At 29.0% G+C, this 19,165-nt stretch overlaps 1 protein-coding gene across 1 annotated transcript in view; it reads right to left on the bottom strand.

Moving 5' to 3' along the window:
* The window catches only part of LOC136982513 (ATP-binding cassette sub-family C member 4-like), a 37,726-nt gene extending 18,561 nt beyond the window's left edge, over positions 1–19,165 (bottom strand). The window contains exons 1-10 of the mRNA XM_067279008.1: positions 19,096–19,165; positions 16,121–16,231; positions 12,828–12,933; positions 11,523–11,741; positions 10,924–11,013; positions 9,213–9,376; positions 8,582–8,707; positions 8,062–8,311; positions 4,693–4,806; positions 1,632–1,712 (exon numbers count right to left, since the gene is read on the bottom strand). Of these exons, the coding sequence (XP_067135109.1) occupies positions 1,632–1,712; positions 4,693–4,806; positions 8,062–8,311; positions 8,582–8,707; positions 9,213–9,376; positions 10,924–11,013; positions 11,523–11,741; positions 12,828–12,933; positions 16,121–16,231; positions 19,096–19,160 (1,326 nt within the window). The 5' untranslated portion in view covers positions 19,161–19,165. The remainder of the gene's footprint in view (positions 1–1,631; positions 1,713–4,692; positions 4,807–8,061; positions 8,312–8,581; positions 8,708–9,212; positions 9,377–10,923; positions 11,014–11,522; positions 11,742–12,827; positions 12,934–16,120; positions 16,232–19,095) is intronic.

Genomic DNA, 19,165 nt, shown 5'->3' with positions numbered 1-19,165 from the left:
CATATAACTCTCGTTAGGTAACGTGGTGCCTGTATGAAGAAGATAATTTTTATTCATAATTCAATAATGTAATAAAGAAAACATTTATGTAGAAAAAAACCATGTACACTAAAGGCTATGAAGGACGGAACCTGAATAAAACGGAAAAAATTTTGTGTGTTAAAAAAAGAACTTTAAACATTTTTAGCAGCATGTTTTTAAAAGTTCCTCATAAAGTTACATGTTATTTAATAAAATTATTTTTTATTAATTATTAATTGATAAATAATTAGTAATAAGTAGACGATATAAAAAAATTGAAATTAAATTATCAGCTAGTGTAATAAAGTAATAAAACATTATAAGTTTGAGTTATCCTAGTTCATAGAACAAGTTTTTTGAACTCGGATATCTTTTCTATAGCTCTACCGAAATTCTCCAAACTCTGCAACAAAAAAATATGCAGCAACTAGCTATTTTTATATATTAGAAGAAACGACATAAAAATGTGAAAATACCTCTTTGTTATTAATAAGCGTCAATGATTAAGAGCTTTTTGATTATATCTTATCTGAGAGTTAATTATATTTTCCAAAAAATACTATACGCACACCCCAGCGTTCTTCTGAGTATGTTAACACATAAATCATCAAAATCTAACGTAGGAGTTTTTTTAAAACTCGAAAAAAGTGCAAGCGTTACCCCAGTAGCCAGGCTTTGCCCAGGCAATTAATGAAAATAATTCGAAAATTGTATATCATTTATTGTAGAGAGTTGATAAATTCAATCTGTAAAAGAAACTTTCATATATTTATATAACAAAGCCACACGTGTTATTGAATGTATTATTGATCTTTATCATGTACTCATCTGTCGTTTATGTCTACAAGAATATTTATATTTAGCGATTAACAATAATATGAATAGATATATCTCATTTTCATTAGGATCTGTTTACTGAAATATCCGATTCTTACAGTAAATTGTACTTTATTTCAGATTTTTACATCAGTAGTAACAACTTTCTGATATAATTGAACAGACATTTGCAGAATCATTCATTTTACTACTATACATTACACTAGTTATATATTTATTAATACATGCATTATGTTGCATATTACACTATATTAAATAAAGCACAATTTAATTGTGCTGCCACCGCTAGAGGAAACTATTGGCCTATTTTACATTGTGAGGCGGACGAGAAGCCTCAAGAAAAGGTCGACTCCTCCGTGGAATTGTCTTATCCCTCAACTGCTTTTTATCTAGACGTCCCTCAACCCGAGAAAGGACGTCTAGATAAAAAGACACATTTTATATGTATTGTCTGTAAGAGAAATATATTTTTTCTTCTGTAATTGTATTTAATCGTCCTGGCCTATTTTTAAAAATATGGAATGAGAATTTGAGGAAACTGCAAGCAAAGGACATGATGCAAAAATTGACATGATGATAATGTCAAAAATTTATCTTTTCAAACATAATATAAATAATATGACAATTTAAAATGAAGTTTAATACATAGTGATGAGTGGTTCAAGTCTTTTTATTCATTAATTTTTTAACAATTATTATAAACACTCATCAAATTACACAGCAAAATTATATAATCAATTTTAATTGAAAAGCTGTAAAAACCAGTTTCTTACCTTTCCAGATCCAACAGGACCGATAATAGTTAATAATTCTCTACGCTGCAAATTTAAGGATATCTCATCCAATGTTAGTTCCTTTTAAAATAACAAAGTATGTATTACTTTTATGAAGATATCAATTTATTATTATTTAAAGAGAATGCTAAAACATATTTTATAAAATTTATATTATTACTTATTTCATCAAAACGCATATTAAACTCAAGATCTCCGTTTCATCTACTTAAGAGACCTCTTGTGTTAAGTAATACATAAATTGTATAAAATATAAAACAAAAATGGAAAGAATAAAAAAACTCATAAGAGATTTTAGCATTTAAAATTTATTTCTGTTTAATTTTATAATATAAACGAAATATACACTTGTTATGAAAATGAGAGTACAGTTGCAACTTTGCATGGACACCTGTTTCAGGACGAAAGATGAGCAGTGAAATTCGGTACCAAAAATAATCATTATTATATATTTTTATTTAAAAACTTTAAATTTTGTCATCGTGAAGACCGCCGGTTCCATGATTCCATGACGTGTTTGGTTAAATTTCAAAAATTATCTCGGTAATTTCTATTGTATTTGAGTATTTATACTTTCCTTTTAAAATAAGTGAAATCGAAAATAGAACCTAACTCGGAGAATATGGATAGCCTGTTACAGCATTGATCCGGGAGCTGAAATTTCGAATATCCGACTATTCTGCGCTCTTTAAAAAAATATCTGAAATTTTCTGAGTAATATCGAATATGGTAGTAATCCGGAATTTATTTGGCCAGGTAATGAAATAAAGACTGGAATAAGAATTACAATACATAGCTCGAAAATAAATACATATGCACACGAATTATTGTGTATGTAGATTTTTGCAATAACTTGTTCGCTTGTCTATGCAAGATTTTCAAACTATTTTAACAGAGTTTCTCCGTTCTCTGACTTACCTTTATAGAGAACATTATAGCTAACAAACCTAAAACTTGGTGCAACATGCGCTGATTCAGCAATGTCTAAAATGCACCCGACAAATTTGCGAAAATAAAAAAACAGCTGGAAATACGGCACTGTTATAACCCAGTAGGTGCCAGAATAACAATTTGTGACTAGAATAAAAAGTGAATATTTTGTGAGAACCGAGGGGGTAGAGAAGGGATCTCTATGCCCCGCTTACCGGCACGGTCCGGTGAGGACCGTCACTGTGTCAATGGATGGCTTTAGGGGGGCAAGTAATCGAGTGGGAGGAAGGTGAATAAGTCGTAGGTGCTGGCCGTTTCAAGGATGACATGCATTGAACATAAAACAACATATTTAATAAACAAATAAAATTATACAAAGAGAGTACAAAAAATGGCAGATACAATGTAGATTAAACGATTAATAACTCTGTTAGCGCGACATTGATTAATGCGGTCGCCTCGACACTTCTTTGCGGGTTCCGCAATCCGACCGGATTAAATTTCCATATCCGGAGTTAATATTAGTCTAACTTATAAACTATTTGGGCAGAGAGAAAGAGTTTCTATATAATCGGAGGTTCCGAACAGAGTCGTCGGCCTGGAGGTTTCCTTTGGACGATCGCCAGGAAGCTCAGGTGCGACCCCTTTTTATACGCGTTTTGCCGAACTATTTGGAGGAATTCTGATGCCATGTGGTCTACGTTCGACTTAGATCCGGGTATTGTTTATGTTAAGTGTCAGGAATCGAACGTTTCGATGAATTATTGACACTTTTTATCCGGTATTGTTACTCTTTTTACTTCATATTTGCGATAACAACTGTCAAATCTACTAAATTAATTGCCGGTAGTGACTAAGTTCAGAGTTTGTATTACAACTCCAGAAATAATTGTTAACCTGGATGGTCATTTGATCGGTTTTTATCGGTTACAAGATCGAACGAAATGACAGTGTGTGTGTCCGGGTTGGTCTTCTCTCGTCTTTGACCTTCTGTTTGCCCTTCTTTCCCGGCGAGGTGTTGGATTATTTCTTTAAATAATTAAATTATTTAATTAACTTAATTGTTCCCCTCTTCTTTAGATTCCCACAATTACATTCCTCATAATGGAATTTTTAAATCAGATATAAATTAATAGAATTCATAAATGTAGTTACGTGCATAAGGCTGCAGAACATTTTAATTTTTATTCTATTTGTGGAAAAACAAAAATTCTTAACAACAACGTAACGAGACATATCTCCATTATTTCTTAACTAACAATAAATAGAATTTAGTAAAGATTTTTAAGATTGGAAATAATTTCTCTTTCCCTACATCTATAAATTGTATATTAAGAATAAAATGGCAAACATAAACAAATTATTAACGCATCACTTCTATCTAAAAACGTTTTCAGATCCAATCAATTTACAAAAAAGTATCTGTACTTACAAAAGCATAAAGAAAATTTTCTAAATTGAAAAGTAGATAATTAGGCATATTGAAAAATATTTAGTAATCTGTGAAAATAGAAGTGATATGCTAATTATGTTTGAACCGTTTAATTTAATAATTTTTGTTATATTCTATTTAATTGGGTTATATCCATATTAATGCTAGTCTGGACATAACTGCGCAATTAACCAATTGTGCATTGCATGTGCTGTCAGATTAGAATAACATATACTGTTTCCCTTGTTCCTTCAATGAAGAATTTATCCATCATATTTAACAGTTTGTTAAGGAATCTTGACTGATATTTTATAATGCCCTAAAAATAATATTTATTTTTTAATAATAATATTTATAATGCCCTAAAAATATTATTTTTAGGGCATTATAAATATTCGACAAACTTTGTAATACAAAATTGTTCCGGATTATCATTAGGAACTAAAATTATAAGAAGCCTCTTCAATAGAAGGCCTGGAAGTGGATAAAATTCCAAGAATTTCATATACACAATTTCACCTGAACTGATATTTTAAAGAATGGATCATTGTACTATGCAATTTGTAATGATTGCTGATATATCTACTGTAAAATATATCGACATATATGAATGATAATTAATATTATATCATTTTTAAATAAACCAATATGATTAATTGAATTAAATGGTTTACTTACTGTTTTCCATGCAGCTTTTACATTTTCTATCCTTATTCCATAATCGGTTAACGTTATGTTTTCTTCTTCCATTTTCACTGCTTCGTTATCTTTTTCGTGTAGAAGGAGAAAATTCTAAATGAAGATATTCCAAAAAAACCAGTGTTGTTAATAAAATTTTGTGAATGATGTAATTATAAAACTAGCCTATTTAAGAGTGCTTTCAAAAAAATCAACAACATCTTTCCACGAAAAAATACATAAAAGAATGTATGTTCAAACTAATAGTTTTCACTTAAATATTGGCTAGGAGTTGATGATGACAATCATATAAATTGGATGTCGTAATTAAACTTTCACCTGTTATGTAGCTTCAGGTCTATTTCTCAAGCAGAAACATTGCTATTAGAAACCTGCATCTGAATGGGAAGGAAAGTTAAGGTGAGCCGAACGGTAAACATATTCTGTGCCTCATTCCTTTCAGAAATTCTATAGATGTGGTTTACAACCCAAAGCTTTTGTGGTTGTGTTGATTTCACGCAGTTTGTTACTGTTATATTTCGCAGTCGTTAAGTCTAAAAATTTATCTATAATATTCAACAGCAGTATAAAAGAAATGTTTCTGTTTTGGGTATGTATATGATGCAGGTGTAGCATGCATTCCAGTCACTTTAAAAAAAATTGTTGAATCGAAAATTGTCTGATAGTCCAAATTATATTCAAGACCTGAGCACATTATTGTGTGTCATTTTTGTAAGTAAATGACTGAAGTAGTTGAATTACGTCTATAACGTTGACCTCTCGAAGAACACAAAATATTTTAGGGCACAACAACAATAATTGAAAATACTGATTAAGGAAAAAAAACAGTTCACAGAAATAATAAACCAATAATAATAATTTCATAAATTACATAATTACGAAAAAAATATTCTGTGAAAAAGAAATTTTTTTCCAGAATATAAAATGTATACATTGAACAATATCTAAAATAAGTTTTCATTCGTTGTCACAGAATTTTACGTTATATTGAAATGTTTTCACGGTATTTTTTGGACAAACGTATCACCAAATAAAAACTCTATCATAAAAACAAAAATTCTGAATGTAAAATTTGGAATTATAATATAAGGCTTTACAACAAAATTTTGATAAATCAACTTTAAATTTTTCATTGGTAATTTATAAAAAATTTACGTTAGTATTATAATCGAGGCTAGAAAAACATAAGCAATATTTAGTCATATTATATTGAAAGAGATATATTGTTTGTAAAGAAATTAAACTTATATTGAAAATGATAAATTATCCACTACAATACTATTAGGAACAGTTTGGGAGTGAATTTAAGGTCAGAATCAAGGCTTTCTATACTATCGAGAACTTGAGAAAATATTTAAAGAGCTATGAAAATCTTAAATAGTACTTAGGAATATATACAACATCATAATAATTATAACTAAATAATGTAGTTAATAATAATTTATATATATATAATTACATTATATGTTTTATTATATTTATTGTCATTCATGAAATGTTTCTGTGCATTGTTTTAAATTTTGGCTGAAGAAGGACACACAAATCTGAAATGCATGCAACGTCAATGTTAATGCGAAGTAAAATGTAAATTAAAGTAAATATGTACAGTACATCTGATATTTATGTTTATTAACCTAAGTCAGTTTTCAATGTGATAAGTCAAATATATATTGCCAGACTATATATTAATACCTACTTTATCTTCTTTTAAAAAAAAAATTCGAACAAGCGTTTTGAGGGCTATAAGCAAGTCATTATTACTTTGACCTTTGTTTATGTGTATTCATACATACGGCTTTAAAAATATATGCTATTTTTCCTTTGTTTTTTATGTATTTGGTTACATATATTGTACGTTATTTGTCGATTTTAATAATATCTGCCTGCAATTTTTTTTCATCGACATCTTTTGAATGTGTCTTAGTTTTAGTGTCATTTATTTCGAAACTTCCCAAACAAAACATTTAAAACGATATATGACATACTGGAAGATTAAAAGCATCTTTCCTGTACAATTTTCTACTATTGTACGGCGTTATATTCTTTCCGTACCTCATAAATTAGAGTATTCTTGATATTCTTTTTGTCTGAAAACATTTCAATTTGATTTTCTTCAAAAATATCATGTAAAATGTTTAAAATATGCTTATAAACTAAAAGTGTAATCCAAATTTGCAATAACATGTTAATTTTCATAACCATAAATACAATAAATCACACATCTATGTTAAGTATGGACAGTTGTAGAAGTATGCACAAATTTTATGTCTATCCCAATATAATTCTTAATTATTAATTATGGAATCTTACATGTGTGTGAAAGCAACGACAGCTAAAACGAAGATTGTAGTATAAAAGATTGAGATAAACAAGGAACTTATCGAGAAGCATGACAGCGTTACACATGTGACTAATCTGGCAACCACGTTTAAGATGCCAAAATCAACAGGGCACGACCATTAAGTACAATTTTAATTTCGTAATACAGTATTTATTTATTGTATTTATTATTTTCATGTTTTAGAGTATAACCAGGGAAGTTATTTGTGTTATTTTTTCTTAAATTATACTTGTATCTGCCGTTTTAATATTATCCAGATCGTTAGAATCTGGAAATGAATTTTTTCAGTTGTCATTACTTCCACAATACAAACAATTTATTATTATTATTATTGTGTTATTTCAAGCTGCACTTTGTAGCTAATGCTACATATTATTATTTATGTCTAAATGTAATAATTAGTAAGAAAAATTATCACATATTTCATTCTTAACACGAAATTCCTTTCATTTTCTAAGGTTTTGAAATAGTTACTAGAAAGCAATACATTATATACAATTAATATATTAAAAATTAAATCATGTCATAAGATTCATATAAATAAAAAAATTATCGTAAAAATTAGATAAACATTTACATACGTAATTTACTCCAATATTAATTTAATTCTGATTAAGCAGAAAAATCATTTACAAATCTTTTGACACAGAAACTTTGACAAATAGTAAAAATAAATTTGTTAATTACAGAAGTACCCATGCATTTCGATTGTTTACACTCATCTACAAATATCTGGTAAATTAGAAGGTTTGTTGTAAGTTTTAAATAATTTTATATAATTACACAATTAAAATATCATACAATAAAAAAGGAAAGTATTTTCTTAATCCAATATTTCACTTTAGTTTTCATTAAAAAATTATATTTTAAAGCGTAGGTGCATGATGTAAACAATGTCTATTTTTACCTTTTGTACAAAGTTATAGTAATAAATTGAAAATATCAGTTTTTATTACTTTAAAATATCATTACATAAATTTAATGCTATATTTTAAATTATTAGTTACCTGAAGTCTCTTTAATGAAACTAAAATTTCTGCAACCATATTCATTGCTGATGAAAAAAAGGTTATGGTGCTAACGAAGATAAATATGGAAAAAGTCATAGTGACGAACACAATTTGGGAGTTTAATTGTCCACCAGTTAAATAAAATGCAAGAAATGTCAGGGAAATATATAATTTCGATATTGGAAATGACAGAATTAATGATATCTGTCTTGCATACAAAAACATTCGAATTTTTTTCATTTCTTTTCTGCAAATATAAACAATTAATTAATACAATTTTCAGAAATTTGTAAATAATTATTTAAAGAATGGCACATCAACATAACGAAAAGTACAGCAAAACCTGTATAAACTGCAATTACACATTACCGATTTCTTCTGATTTTGTATATTTTCGTTTTAAATGGGCATTTTAATAGAACAATGCTACGTTCTTACGAGTGTTTTCTATTTAGGAATGTTTCCGGTTTATTCGTGTTACGTTTGAACAGGTTTTACTGTATTTAATTTCACTTACGCTCTGACATTCTCTATTAATTCAGCATATGGCAGTTCCCAGCTGAACATTTTAATTAATCTCATATCTGCAATCATCTCGTTCAACAGATTCAGTCTTTCGTCTCCCAATTTAGCTGCTTGTAACCTATCATTAAGTAATTATGTTCAAAAGTAAATATATACGCTTATACAAATATAGATTCTCATCTAACATTTAAAGACAATCTTAACTTATAATGGAAATTTTTAATTTTCATACAATAAATATTAGAACAGTTATATTTATTCTACTAAAATAATTTTTATACTGTTTTATGTATTATAGAATATTTCACATATCGAAATGTAAGATTGTAGATCTAAATGACAGGGTCGACTGACTGGGGTCCAATATTTTCTCATTCCATCGTAGAATCATACCTGATAATTCTAATTGATTACATCGTCTAATATTATATAAACTCAATGTTTACTTTGTACTTAAAATTAATACTATAAATGAAGAAACGAATTTCGTTAGTGGAATGTTAATAGAGAATATATTAGAGAAACGTATGTGTCTGTGTGTTTGTGCGTGTTTTTGTAGGGATATCTCTCTAGGTGAGTGTGTGTGTTTGTATTAAAACTATATAATTTAAAGTAATAATTACCTCAATTTTGAATATAATTTGCTCAATGCAATTTGTATAGGAATGAAAAGAAATATAACCAAAAATCCTGCTAAAATAGTCCATCCATAATATTGCCACAACATCACAATTGTAACGATAACAAGGAAAGGATTTGTAAATAAATAAGGGAAATAAAACATGTTCTATAAAGAAAATAAAAAAAAACGTTAGATGTAAGATAAGTATTAGTTTGATTAAAAATAATATATAGTTCAAAATAACGTAAAATTTTATGGAAAATCATAAAATATTTATATTAAACCTATATAATACAATCAATAGGCCTATATATAATGATCATGTTAAATTTGAATACTCTTCACTTCCTTTCACAGCAGAATTTCGTGAATTTGACACTTACAGGATCAGAATAGTTCCAGATTATAAGGAATGGCGATTTCTAGATGTTCTTCATTTTCGGATAATTGCATAATATATAATACAACGTCGTAGATATATTACTCTACATTTTGTTCTTCTGCACACTACTGTATATATCTGATTTCTTTACTACACACACTGTTAGCAGTCTGATTATTCTGTCATATCCTCAAGCTTCAGCCTACGGAAACAATTTTCCATTTATCACAGATCCTCAAAAAATTGCAGTGAATAATCGCTGACATACACATGCAATTGCGTTAAAAATTCTTATGTATGTTGGCATGCATTTGTGGCGAGTTTCCAATCTGATGTTGGTTTTCTGATTTCACCAAATTCAGGTCACGGCAGTCACTGGTAATTGCCTCAACAAACAGTCATTTCAACATGGATGTTTGCCTGCGAAGGGTGATGTAATTACATGACATTCTACAAACTTACAAAAAATAATAGTCTCTATAAAATTGTTAAGTTACGACAACGCGACACGTAGGCATCTGCCTAGGGAGAATGCCTTCCGGGAGGTTTTTAAGGGTAACGGCTCCCTATTCAGGCATTACAGACGTAGAGAAAACCCGGAAAACTCTACGTCCTGGCGAGGCGCGAACCCACGACCGAACTCTCGGTATTCAAAGAACATAACCACTTGGCCACCGGTAGGCCTCCATAAGATAGCCTGGATATTATGACCAGTAACAATTTGAATGCTTTGGCTTTTTGTCACGCCCGAAAACAGAGAAAAAATATTTTCTTGTCTTTCTGAAGAAAAACACCTCAGCCCTCAGGACATTTATATTTAGCTGAACTTGTTTCAAATTAGCTATGCTATTGCAAAGAAGTTTTAAGAGCTATTTACGGAAGCCCAATAAAGGACATTATTTTATAAATAAAACGATATTCCATAAACTAAACAACGTATGACGTTAAAATTTGGAACTCGCAGAGAAGCCATTACAAAATTTTCCAAAATCAGCAAAATTTTAATTACTTACAATGTAATTCTGAAAAATCAGAAGAAAATTGTTATCTTATTCGTGCGATCTCGCAAAAATAAAGTTCAGGTGATTGAAAGTTAGAACAGATAAATCTTTATACAATGCAACACCTATCCGATATATATGCATTAGAAGTTAGTTATTAATTTATTAATATATAACAACAAATGATCAAGCGCATTCTGAGTAGTAGAATACTTTAGCTCAGAGATTGTATTTTAATTTTTTTAAATCTTCAGAACTATAAATATTTTTTATTCATAAATATTAACGTCGTAAATATATTATTTATTAGAATATCATCTTCAACTTACAGTATTAAACTTGCAGACATCATTTGCTAGAAGGTTTACCATTTGTCCTACATTCGATTTTCCTAGAGATGAAGGACTTAACCTAATTGCCTGCAAATGTAAATTTTATATTAACATAAATAATTAGTGTATTATTTGAAAAATTATATAAATTGTTCTAGGTTTAACGTATTTTCAGATCCTTATCGTATCAAACCCTTTATTTGTAAGAAATAAGAAATGTATGATGACTTAATTGTTCGAAAAAGCACCAACTTGCTTCTTATAGTAGGCTTTAATCAAAATATTTGCTGTGTTTATTTAGTAAGTGTATTTTTGAATTTACAGTTTTAAGTATTTTGTTGTACAAAATATAATGTGATAACTTATGGAATACTTCCAATGAAGGATTATAAGCTAAAGCATTCAATAAATTGTGTATAAATAATTCTAATGCTGTTGTTTCTCAGTGAGATGAAAGTATATGAAGCATATCCAAGAGTAAGGGTGTCTTAATATCATTTGGCATATACAAATTTATGGTAAATTAATATCGTACATAATAATAACATATCATTCATAATTATAGCCATAAATAATGTGGTATGTTTTATACTCACCTTTCTATATATCAGAGTGCAAAATGCAATCTTTAATTTCATTCCATAAATCTCAGTGACAAAACTATTAGTATTATATGTAAAAACATAAATTGCAATTACACCAAAAAATCCTGCAATTGTTACATATATATTGTGTTGATTCCATTCCAATCTGTTGTCAAAATAATATATTGTTAAACCCAATAAATATGCTTGGCTTGCAACTACCACCGTTTCCTGCAAACATACACATACTGTATACATGTATATATAAATTACATAAAATAATTTATTACAAGTTTCACGAATTGCAAATCAGGTTTAATAACACCCAAATGAGATAGACAAATGACAGCACAGTAATGGCTGGTTTATAAACTACGTACCATAATCATATCCATACGTTATCCACATCCGTAAGTGTTTCTAATATGATATCTATGTTAGTAGTTTTAAAATATCATAAGACTGTATCCGTATCCATAGGAGCCAAATAGTTTTATGGCGTACCAGGCACTCTGCCATATATATGCGAACTATTGATGTAAACACGACAAAAATATCACGTGCTTCATTACACATCAAACAATTCTTATGTTTTATTTTCTTTATGAACGAATTCAGTCTTATCATGAAATTTTATTTTGATCAAAAGTAGCATGAGTCAGTCAAAAGTCACCTTTGAGTTGATTATAATAAAGTAGGTAAGCGGTCAGCTTATATTAATACAAACTTCCCATCGATGACTTTGTGACACTCCCCGTTACATCGCTTTTTGTTAATAATATAAAGTTTTTCAATAATTGCGAATAACGTTAGCATATCCGCACATGTTCTTATTTCATATCCATTCTTGTCCCTGATTACTCTGGTCTCATCAGTTACTTGTTGCTTCTGACATATGATTCATCGGCAACTTCCAACAAGTGTAGCCCACAGATTCTCCATATCTATTCTATGGAAGTTTAGTGAATGTAAACTTTCTAGTGGAACATGATCGGAATATCCAGATATAGTACATAGATTATATCCATAATATATGGATAAGGATGCAGATAAGGTTATAGTTGTATAGTTGCAGATAGGATTATGGTACAAAATTTGTAACGCAGTCCTTAGGCTCTAAACCCTTCCAATCTATAAAACAAGAAAACAAATCTCTATGAGTAAAAAAATGCCCGAATATTTTGGAATTTTTGTCCTGATAAAGTCAAAACATCTCTCATCATCTGTCCATCCCATTGTAGGCCTGGCGCAACTAATGGTAAGCGAAATAAAATGGCTCTCTTAGAATCACATTAAAGAAAGAGTAAAACAAGTTACCTGAAAAAATAAAAGCGAAATTATTATTAAGTATTTCAGCCCAACAAATCGTAATAAAGCTTTAAGTATGCTTGGATTGCTCTTCAGTAGTTCCTTGTTCCACTCTCTGAAAGAAAATTCGATTTAAATTAACTTAAGAATTGAAAACCCTAAAATATTGAAATGTAAGTTGCTATTGTGGGGATTCAGCTGCCCTTAACGGCTTTCTTTCATTTGTTGTAACTTGAAAGTTGGAATGGCACAAACCTTAATTTAAACAGCACAGCACATTACTGAAAGGTTAAGCGTCACATAAGTCCTGGCAGGGAGTGACATGCTCAAAAATAACTATTTTTTAAAACAACAAAGAGTTTGACTGTATTGACAATCAGAATAATTTTTTTTGTAATATTTCGAGAGAGAATTATTTTTCAATCCAGGTAATCGACTTTTTATAACTATCGCATAAAAAGTTAAAGTAGAATTAAAGTAACCATATGTAACAAAACTAGTTTAGTAAAACTATTTTGTGATTAGAATAAAAGAATTGCATTATTGTTTGATACATTTCTAATCAGGAAGAGATCTTTTGTTTACATTCATAAAACAATTAGCGGTTCGGTTTATTGACATTCACAGTAGGACAGCTGGGTCTATTCACTCTTCCAAAAGTAATTAACACAATAATTTTTTCTATACTAGAAAATAAACGATAAAAAAATAATGTGTGGACAACCAAATATTTATCTATTATTGGTATGATATTGAATGAGCACATTAAAAACTCTTTAACTGAAAAATTCCCAATAATATTATAAAATAAAGATTAATAACGTTATGAACAAATTATTTCTCAATAATATTTTTTTTGTAATTATGAAAAATTACTGCTATTGTAAAAATATATTCATTGTATTCTGATATTTTGATGAATCACGCTATTTATTAGTACAGTAGAGCGTCGTTTATCCGAAAACCGGTTATCCGAACGCCTTCCAGTCGGACTGTGTGGTGGTGAATCGAACTTTTTTGATACTAGATTTACTCTTAAAGTATAATTTTTATGTTTTTATATTTTCCAATTTATTTATTTTGTTTGTACAAAATAAAGAAATAATTTTTTACCATACAATAGCCTCGATTATTATTATTATAAAAATTTTCGTTAGGCTTAAAATGCACGAAAATTCAACACGAAGCGACACGCAACGGAGAAAATTTTCAACATCGGACAGATTAATATACAGTAGAGCATCGATCATCCGACTCAATTGGGGACTGAGGTTGGTCAGATAACTGAAAAGTCGGATAACCGAAAAGTATGAAAAAATACATTATTAGTATAGTGTATTAGGCCTGGTTTAAATACTAGCCTCCCTTTCATGGTCGAGCCAGTGCTGCCAGCTAAAACATGCAGAAATTTAACAAAAATAATATTAACGTAGCCAAGACAACTAAATATTGTAGCGCCACATCACTAGCGGACATTTGAATTTGCCGACTAGAACGCGGTCGATTAACCGATAAGTCGGTTAATCGGTGGTCGGATAATCGATGCTCTACTGTATTTTTTCGTACATAATCGGTTATCTGAACAACCCCAGTCCCCAATTGATTCGAATAAATAACGTTTTACTGTACATGCAAAGCTCAAAAGTTACGCTTGGCCAACTTTATTTGCACGTCATCTCTGTGATGCCAGCATACTTTTTTCTTATTGTTATTTAGGCATACAGTAGAAAATGTATCTATCGCATTTTGTATTAGTCAAATAGTTAAGGATGTATTAATTTTTCGAACGCTTTACAAAATTCCATAAACTTCTGAAAAACTTGCGTGACATCCATTAGACACCTTATAAGCAATGCAGGATTAAAAATTTGGCAAGGGCTCTTGCTTCGCTTTTCTGGCACTGGAGCGAACGAGACGTTAAATGGCCATTAGGGAGCATGATAATTTTCAATTATACTAGGACATAACATTTAAGTCGTTACAAAGCCTTGAAAGAGGTAATTTTGTTGAAGTATAATAAAAATCTCCATTAAAAATATTAAAGGTTTATGATACACTACAACACTAGCTTAAATTTAAAATTTTGTGTGATGCCTTCTGTTATGAGATGCTATTTAAGAACACTTTTATACAGGTATTTCTCGTATAACACGGTAGTTACGTTACAAAAAGTGTCGTGTTATGAGAATCTGTTCTATACGAAACATAGGGTTACGTTCCAGAAGTTAAAGTTATCAAACGTATACTATTGGCTTTCGTTACTAAGAGAAATTTGAATTAAAAATATCGAATAACGGAATTTATACTTTAAACTTGTGAGATTTTGTACGGAAGATTTCCAAAACAGTGTGATAGCGATATCGGAAATCGTATTGTTTGGGGGATATTGACAATTTTCAAACCGTGTTGTACGAAAGATGCCTGTATTGTAAAAAGGCATACAAAGGCCTCTTTATGAATGTAAAATGAGATTTCGGAAATATTGTAAATGCGAATTACAAGTAAAATTTTCATTAAAGTCCAACCACACTGAGATATCGTACATGACTACGTTCAATATTCTGTATTTGTATTCTGTACTTCAATCATACCATTAGTACTGTTTATATACAACGGATATATCATGCAAAATTTTATTATTTAGTCTTTCTCCCATATTTAAAAGTTCAACAATAATAAAGGATACACACTTCATCGCAAATATTTCTATAGTTTTTAGAATTTTATATTTATTTTATTTTTAGAATTTTTAGGGTTTAAGAATCTCATGATGTTGAGATTCGAAAAAATCCTAGAGGATCCAATTTCATCCCGTTTCAGTTCTTTCTTATTTTATAACAGCCAGGAAGTAAAAACTGATAAAGTTTCAACTTTTACATTAAACTAGATTTTAATGTGTAAATTTTTTAATAATGATCTGAATCAATTTATATTATGTGAACCGATATAAATAGAAAATCATGATATTTGAAAAACATTGAATAAAACTGAAATGAAGAATCAACAAAAACAAATGAAAAAAGTATTTTTACAAAATTAAATATTTTTACGCTGTTTTCACTGTTATATAATAGTATTTATTATATTGAAAATACTTGCATACTTATCATATTTATACAAATAAAATTGAAAACGATTTTCATAATAAATTTTTGCTATAAATTTCGTAAATACTACAAAATCTTAAATCGCGATTCTTGTATATTTATATATAGTAAAATTTCTTTGTGGTTTGATAGAGTGATAATTCCTGAAAAATGGTCAATTTTATTACAGTCTGTATTAAAGATTGATTAACTTACTTCTGAAGAAGATCCCCAAGGTACTCTGAAGTATGATATTTTGAAGTTTTGCATAGATCTTCATCTTTTAAAAATCTTTTTCTTCCTTCGTTTATTATTGGAAAAAGCCAGCTGAAAAATATTTATTTATTTATTTATTTTCTAACAACTTCCTTGTACTAGTCTATCTGACATTACCAACTATGTCTTCACATTATAAGTTAAAAAATAATTATCATTAATAGAAATCTGTTATAACAAATACTATGATTACATATATATAAAATTCATAAAATTTAATGTTATGCCCATTCCTTTAGGCTCATTATTCTATTCTTTCCATTCACTATTTCATATACATTACCTCATGTTTCTATGATACACAGAACAAAAGTCACACCAAGTTACTTACTGAGAGAATCTCGTTATAGGGATGAAGTTCAAAGACTAGAGAACGATAAATTATTATTATATGTATATGGGCGCTTATTCTGTAGACTAATAAATGATAAATGTTTTAATTGTAATTTAAACAAATTTACTGTAGTGAAGTCCTAGTGTGTAGTAAAATTTACTGCAACTATAAATAAGCATTATTTAAACATTAGAATATGTGTTTATAATATGAAACATTACAAATTTAACTGTACGTTAGTTCAATGATACTTTTCAGTGTTGAGATGCAAAAGAAATTCACAAAGATTCTGCAATGCGAAAGAGCAAAAAATACACCTTTTTTGATTTTTATGATCGGACAGCCATTTCCACTATTCCAAACTTGCATACTATCTTTATGTTTGTATTTGTGTACCCCTGTCAGTAATAAAACACCGATGAATGTTTAAATCGCCGGCGAAGAATCATCTTTTCGTTCAAAACTTATAAACGCTGTTCCTTTTCTCGACTTTCCGTTTGCAGTACTCATTATAACTTTGACATGTTCCCATCTACTTCCCCTACAGAAAGGTCAAATAACCAAATTTATTTCCCATTTTAGTGACTATCGATGAAAGGTTTTCATCTTATATTCATGTTTCATCATTTGGTATTTGTCATAAAGTGAATATGAAGAAAGTTCATATATAGCCACTACCTATTCTGCATAAGATGAAGGTTTATAATTGCTTATATCATTTTTGTTATCTTGTCTGAGCTTTCTTCTAAACTTTGAGTGAGCTCATTTGATAAGGCTTTATGAATTTTTGTAATGGTCATAATATCAGTACGGTGGGTAATCGGTTAATTGCAACCCGATATGCATCATACGTAAAATTTGAGAATGTATTTTCAACAACTACATTATTACCTCATAAAATTAAACATATATATCTATAATGACTGTATATATCAAATATTTTACAGCCTTCACCTACGGTCATATTTTTTAGTTTTTTATAATGTAAATATTTTTTATCTGTTAGTTGAAGAAAACGATGTTAATTAAAGTCTAACTGACAAGTTTTTCTGCCTTTATGCAGTAGTGTTGCTTTATAAATTATCAAAAGTGTGATCACTGGTATTATTTCTAATAATCGAAGATATAACTTCTGCTGTTTTATTATCTCAAATTATGTTTTATTTTCCTGCGTGAATCTAAAATTCAAGATAAATACATAATTTAATTATATACGACTTTTGTATAACTCGAACAACAATAATTATCTGGCATAAAAAATACTGTACATTTTTTCCTGTTGTGGAAATAACAACACTGAATTGCAGATGTTAATGGTAATTATATACAAATATAATTTGTAATAGCATATGCTATTTATACGGTAAGACCATTCATGAGTCAATAAGGAAACTGTATTATAAAGTGTTTAACTTGTAGTATTAAATATATATGGTATTACAGTCCTGACATAAAACACATATCGAATAGATTTCTATTAAGTGCAATATGCAAAAAGTAATTGAAAAACTTTAATTCTTTAGTTTGTATAGTACAAATGAATTATATATCACTATACAGTCAAACCTGTTTTTATGCGATGGATAGGGACCGCATAAAAAAAACGCATAAAAAAATCGCACGAAACTTCACGAGTGGCTATGAAAAATAGTTTTCTCAGCACAATTAAAAAAATAATTTTTTTATGCGGTGAATAGGGATCGCATAAAAAAAGTCTCACATATAAAATAACTCGTTTTAAAATCGTAGTCTTAGTTTCTAAAGAAATTACCTTCCTCTTCGTTTTGTTTTTGCCCTTATTCATTTTCAGGGATTATGTCTAAAAATAAAATAAAAATCCTAAAATTTTATATCTAAATAGAAAAAATAATACAGTACATTTACCTTCAATTTGCGCTTTAAAATGAATCTTATCTTAATGGTCCAGGAATGTGAAAGCACTTTGAAGGTTTAATTAACGTAATTAAAACAGACAAAGAATTTATTGACAACAGATGTCAGCACTTGACTGCATCGTCTTGTCTATCGTCTGTTTTACATATTTTTGTCCAGGTGGTGTTTTGTTGACTTAAAAAATAAATTATTTTCATTTTTTCGCATATTTATGCAATAATATTACTATAATAAGTTCATTTATGCTATAATAATTCAACGTGAGACATGACAAAACGCATCAGACTAGTCACCAACTATACCGCACAAATAAAAAATCACATAAAAAAATCGCACAAAAAAAGACCGCATAAAAACAGGTTTGGCTGTATACAGTACCGTAGATAACAAAAGTTTTAAAGTTTAACTCTCAATAAAGTAGAAACAAAAAATAGTAATATAAAGCACTGGAAATACGTTAAATATAATACAAGAACGAAAATTTATGTATATTGTAAAAATTAATAAACTAAATTAAGTCAAGCTCTTTTCAGACACGGATCTGAATCGTACCAAAAATTTTTCATTTGTTAATATAGCACTTTAATAAATTTACCTGTACGATTATATATTCACACAACTTTTTCATAATTTTTTAAATTATGCGGTATAATTTCAAATATTAATAAGTTTAAATAGTCCTACATACCTGAAAAATAGACGAGAGAAAACACTAGCTGAATCGAATGAGTTAATATTCGAATGTTGATCCATCTTAT

This window comes from Centruroides vittatus, unplaced genomic scaffold (assembly GCF_030686945.1).
Source record: "Centruroides vittatus isolate TY-2023 unplaced genomic scaffold, ASM3068694v2 contig_847, whole genome shotgun sequence".
Classification (NCBI taxonomy): domain Eukaryota; kingdom Metazoa; phylum Arthropoda; class Arachnida; order Scorpiones; family Buthidae; genus Centruroides; species Centruroides vittatus.
Note: the sequence above shows the minus strand (reverse complement) of the source record. Positions and strands in the feature narration are given on the sequence as shown.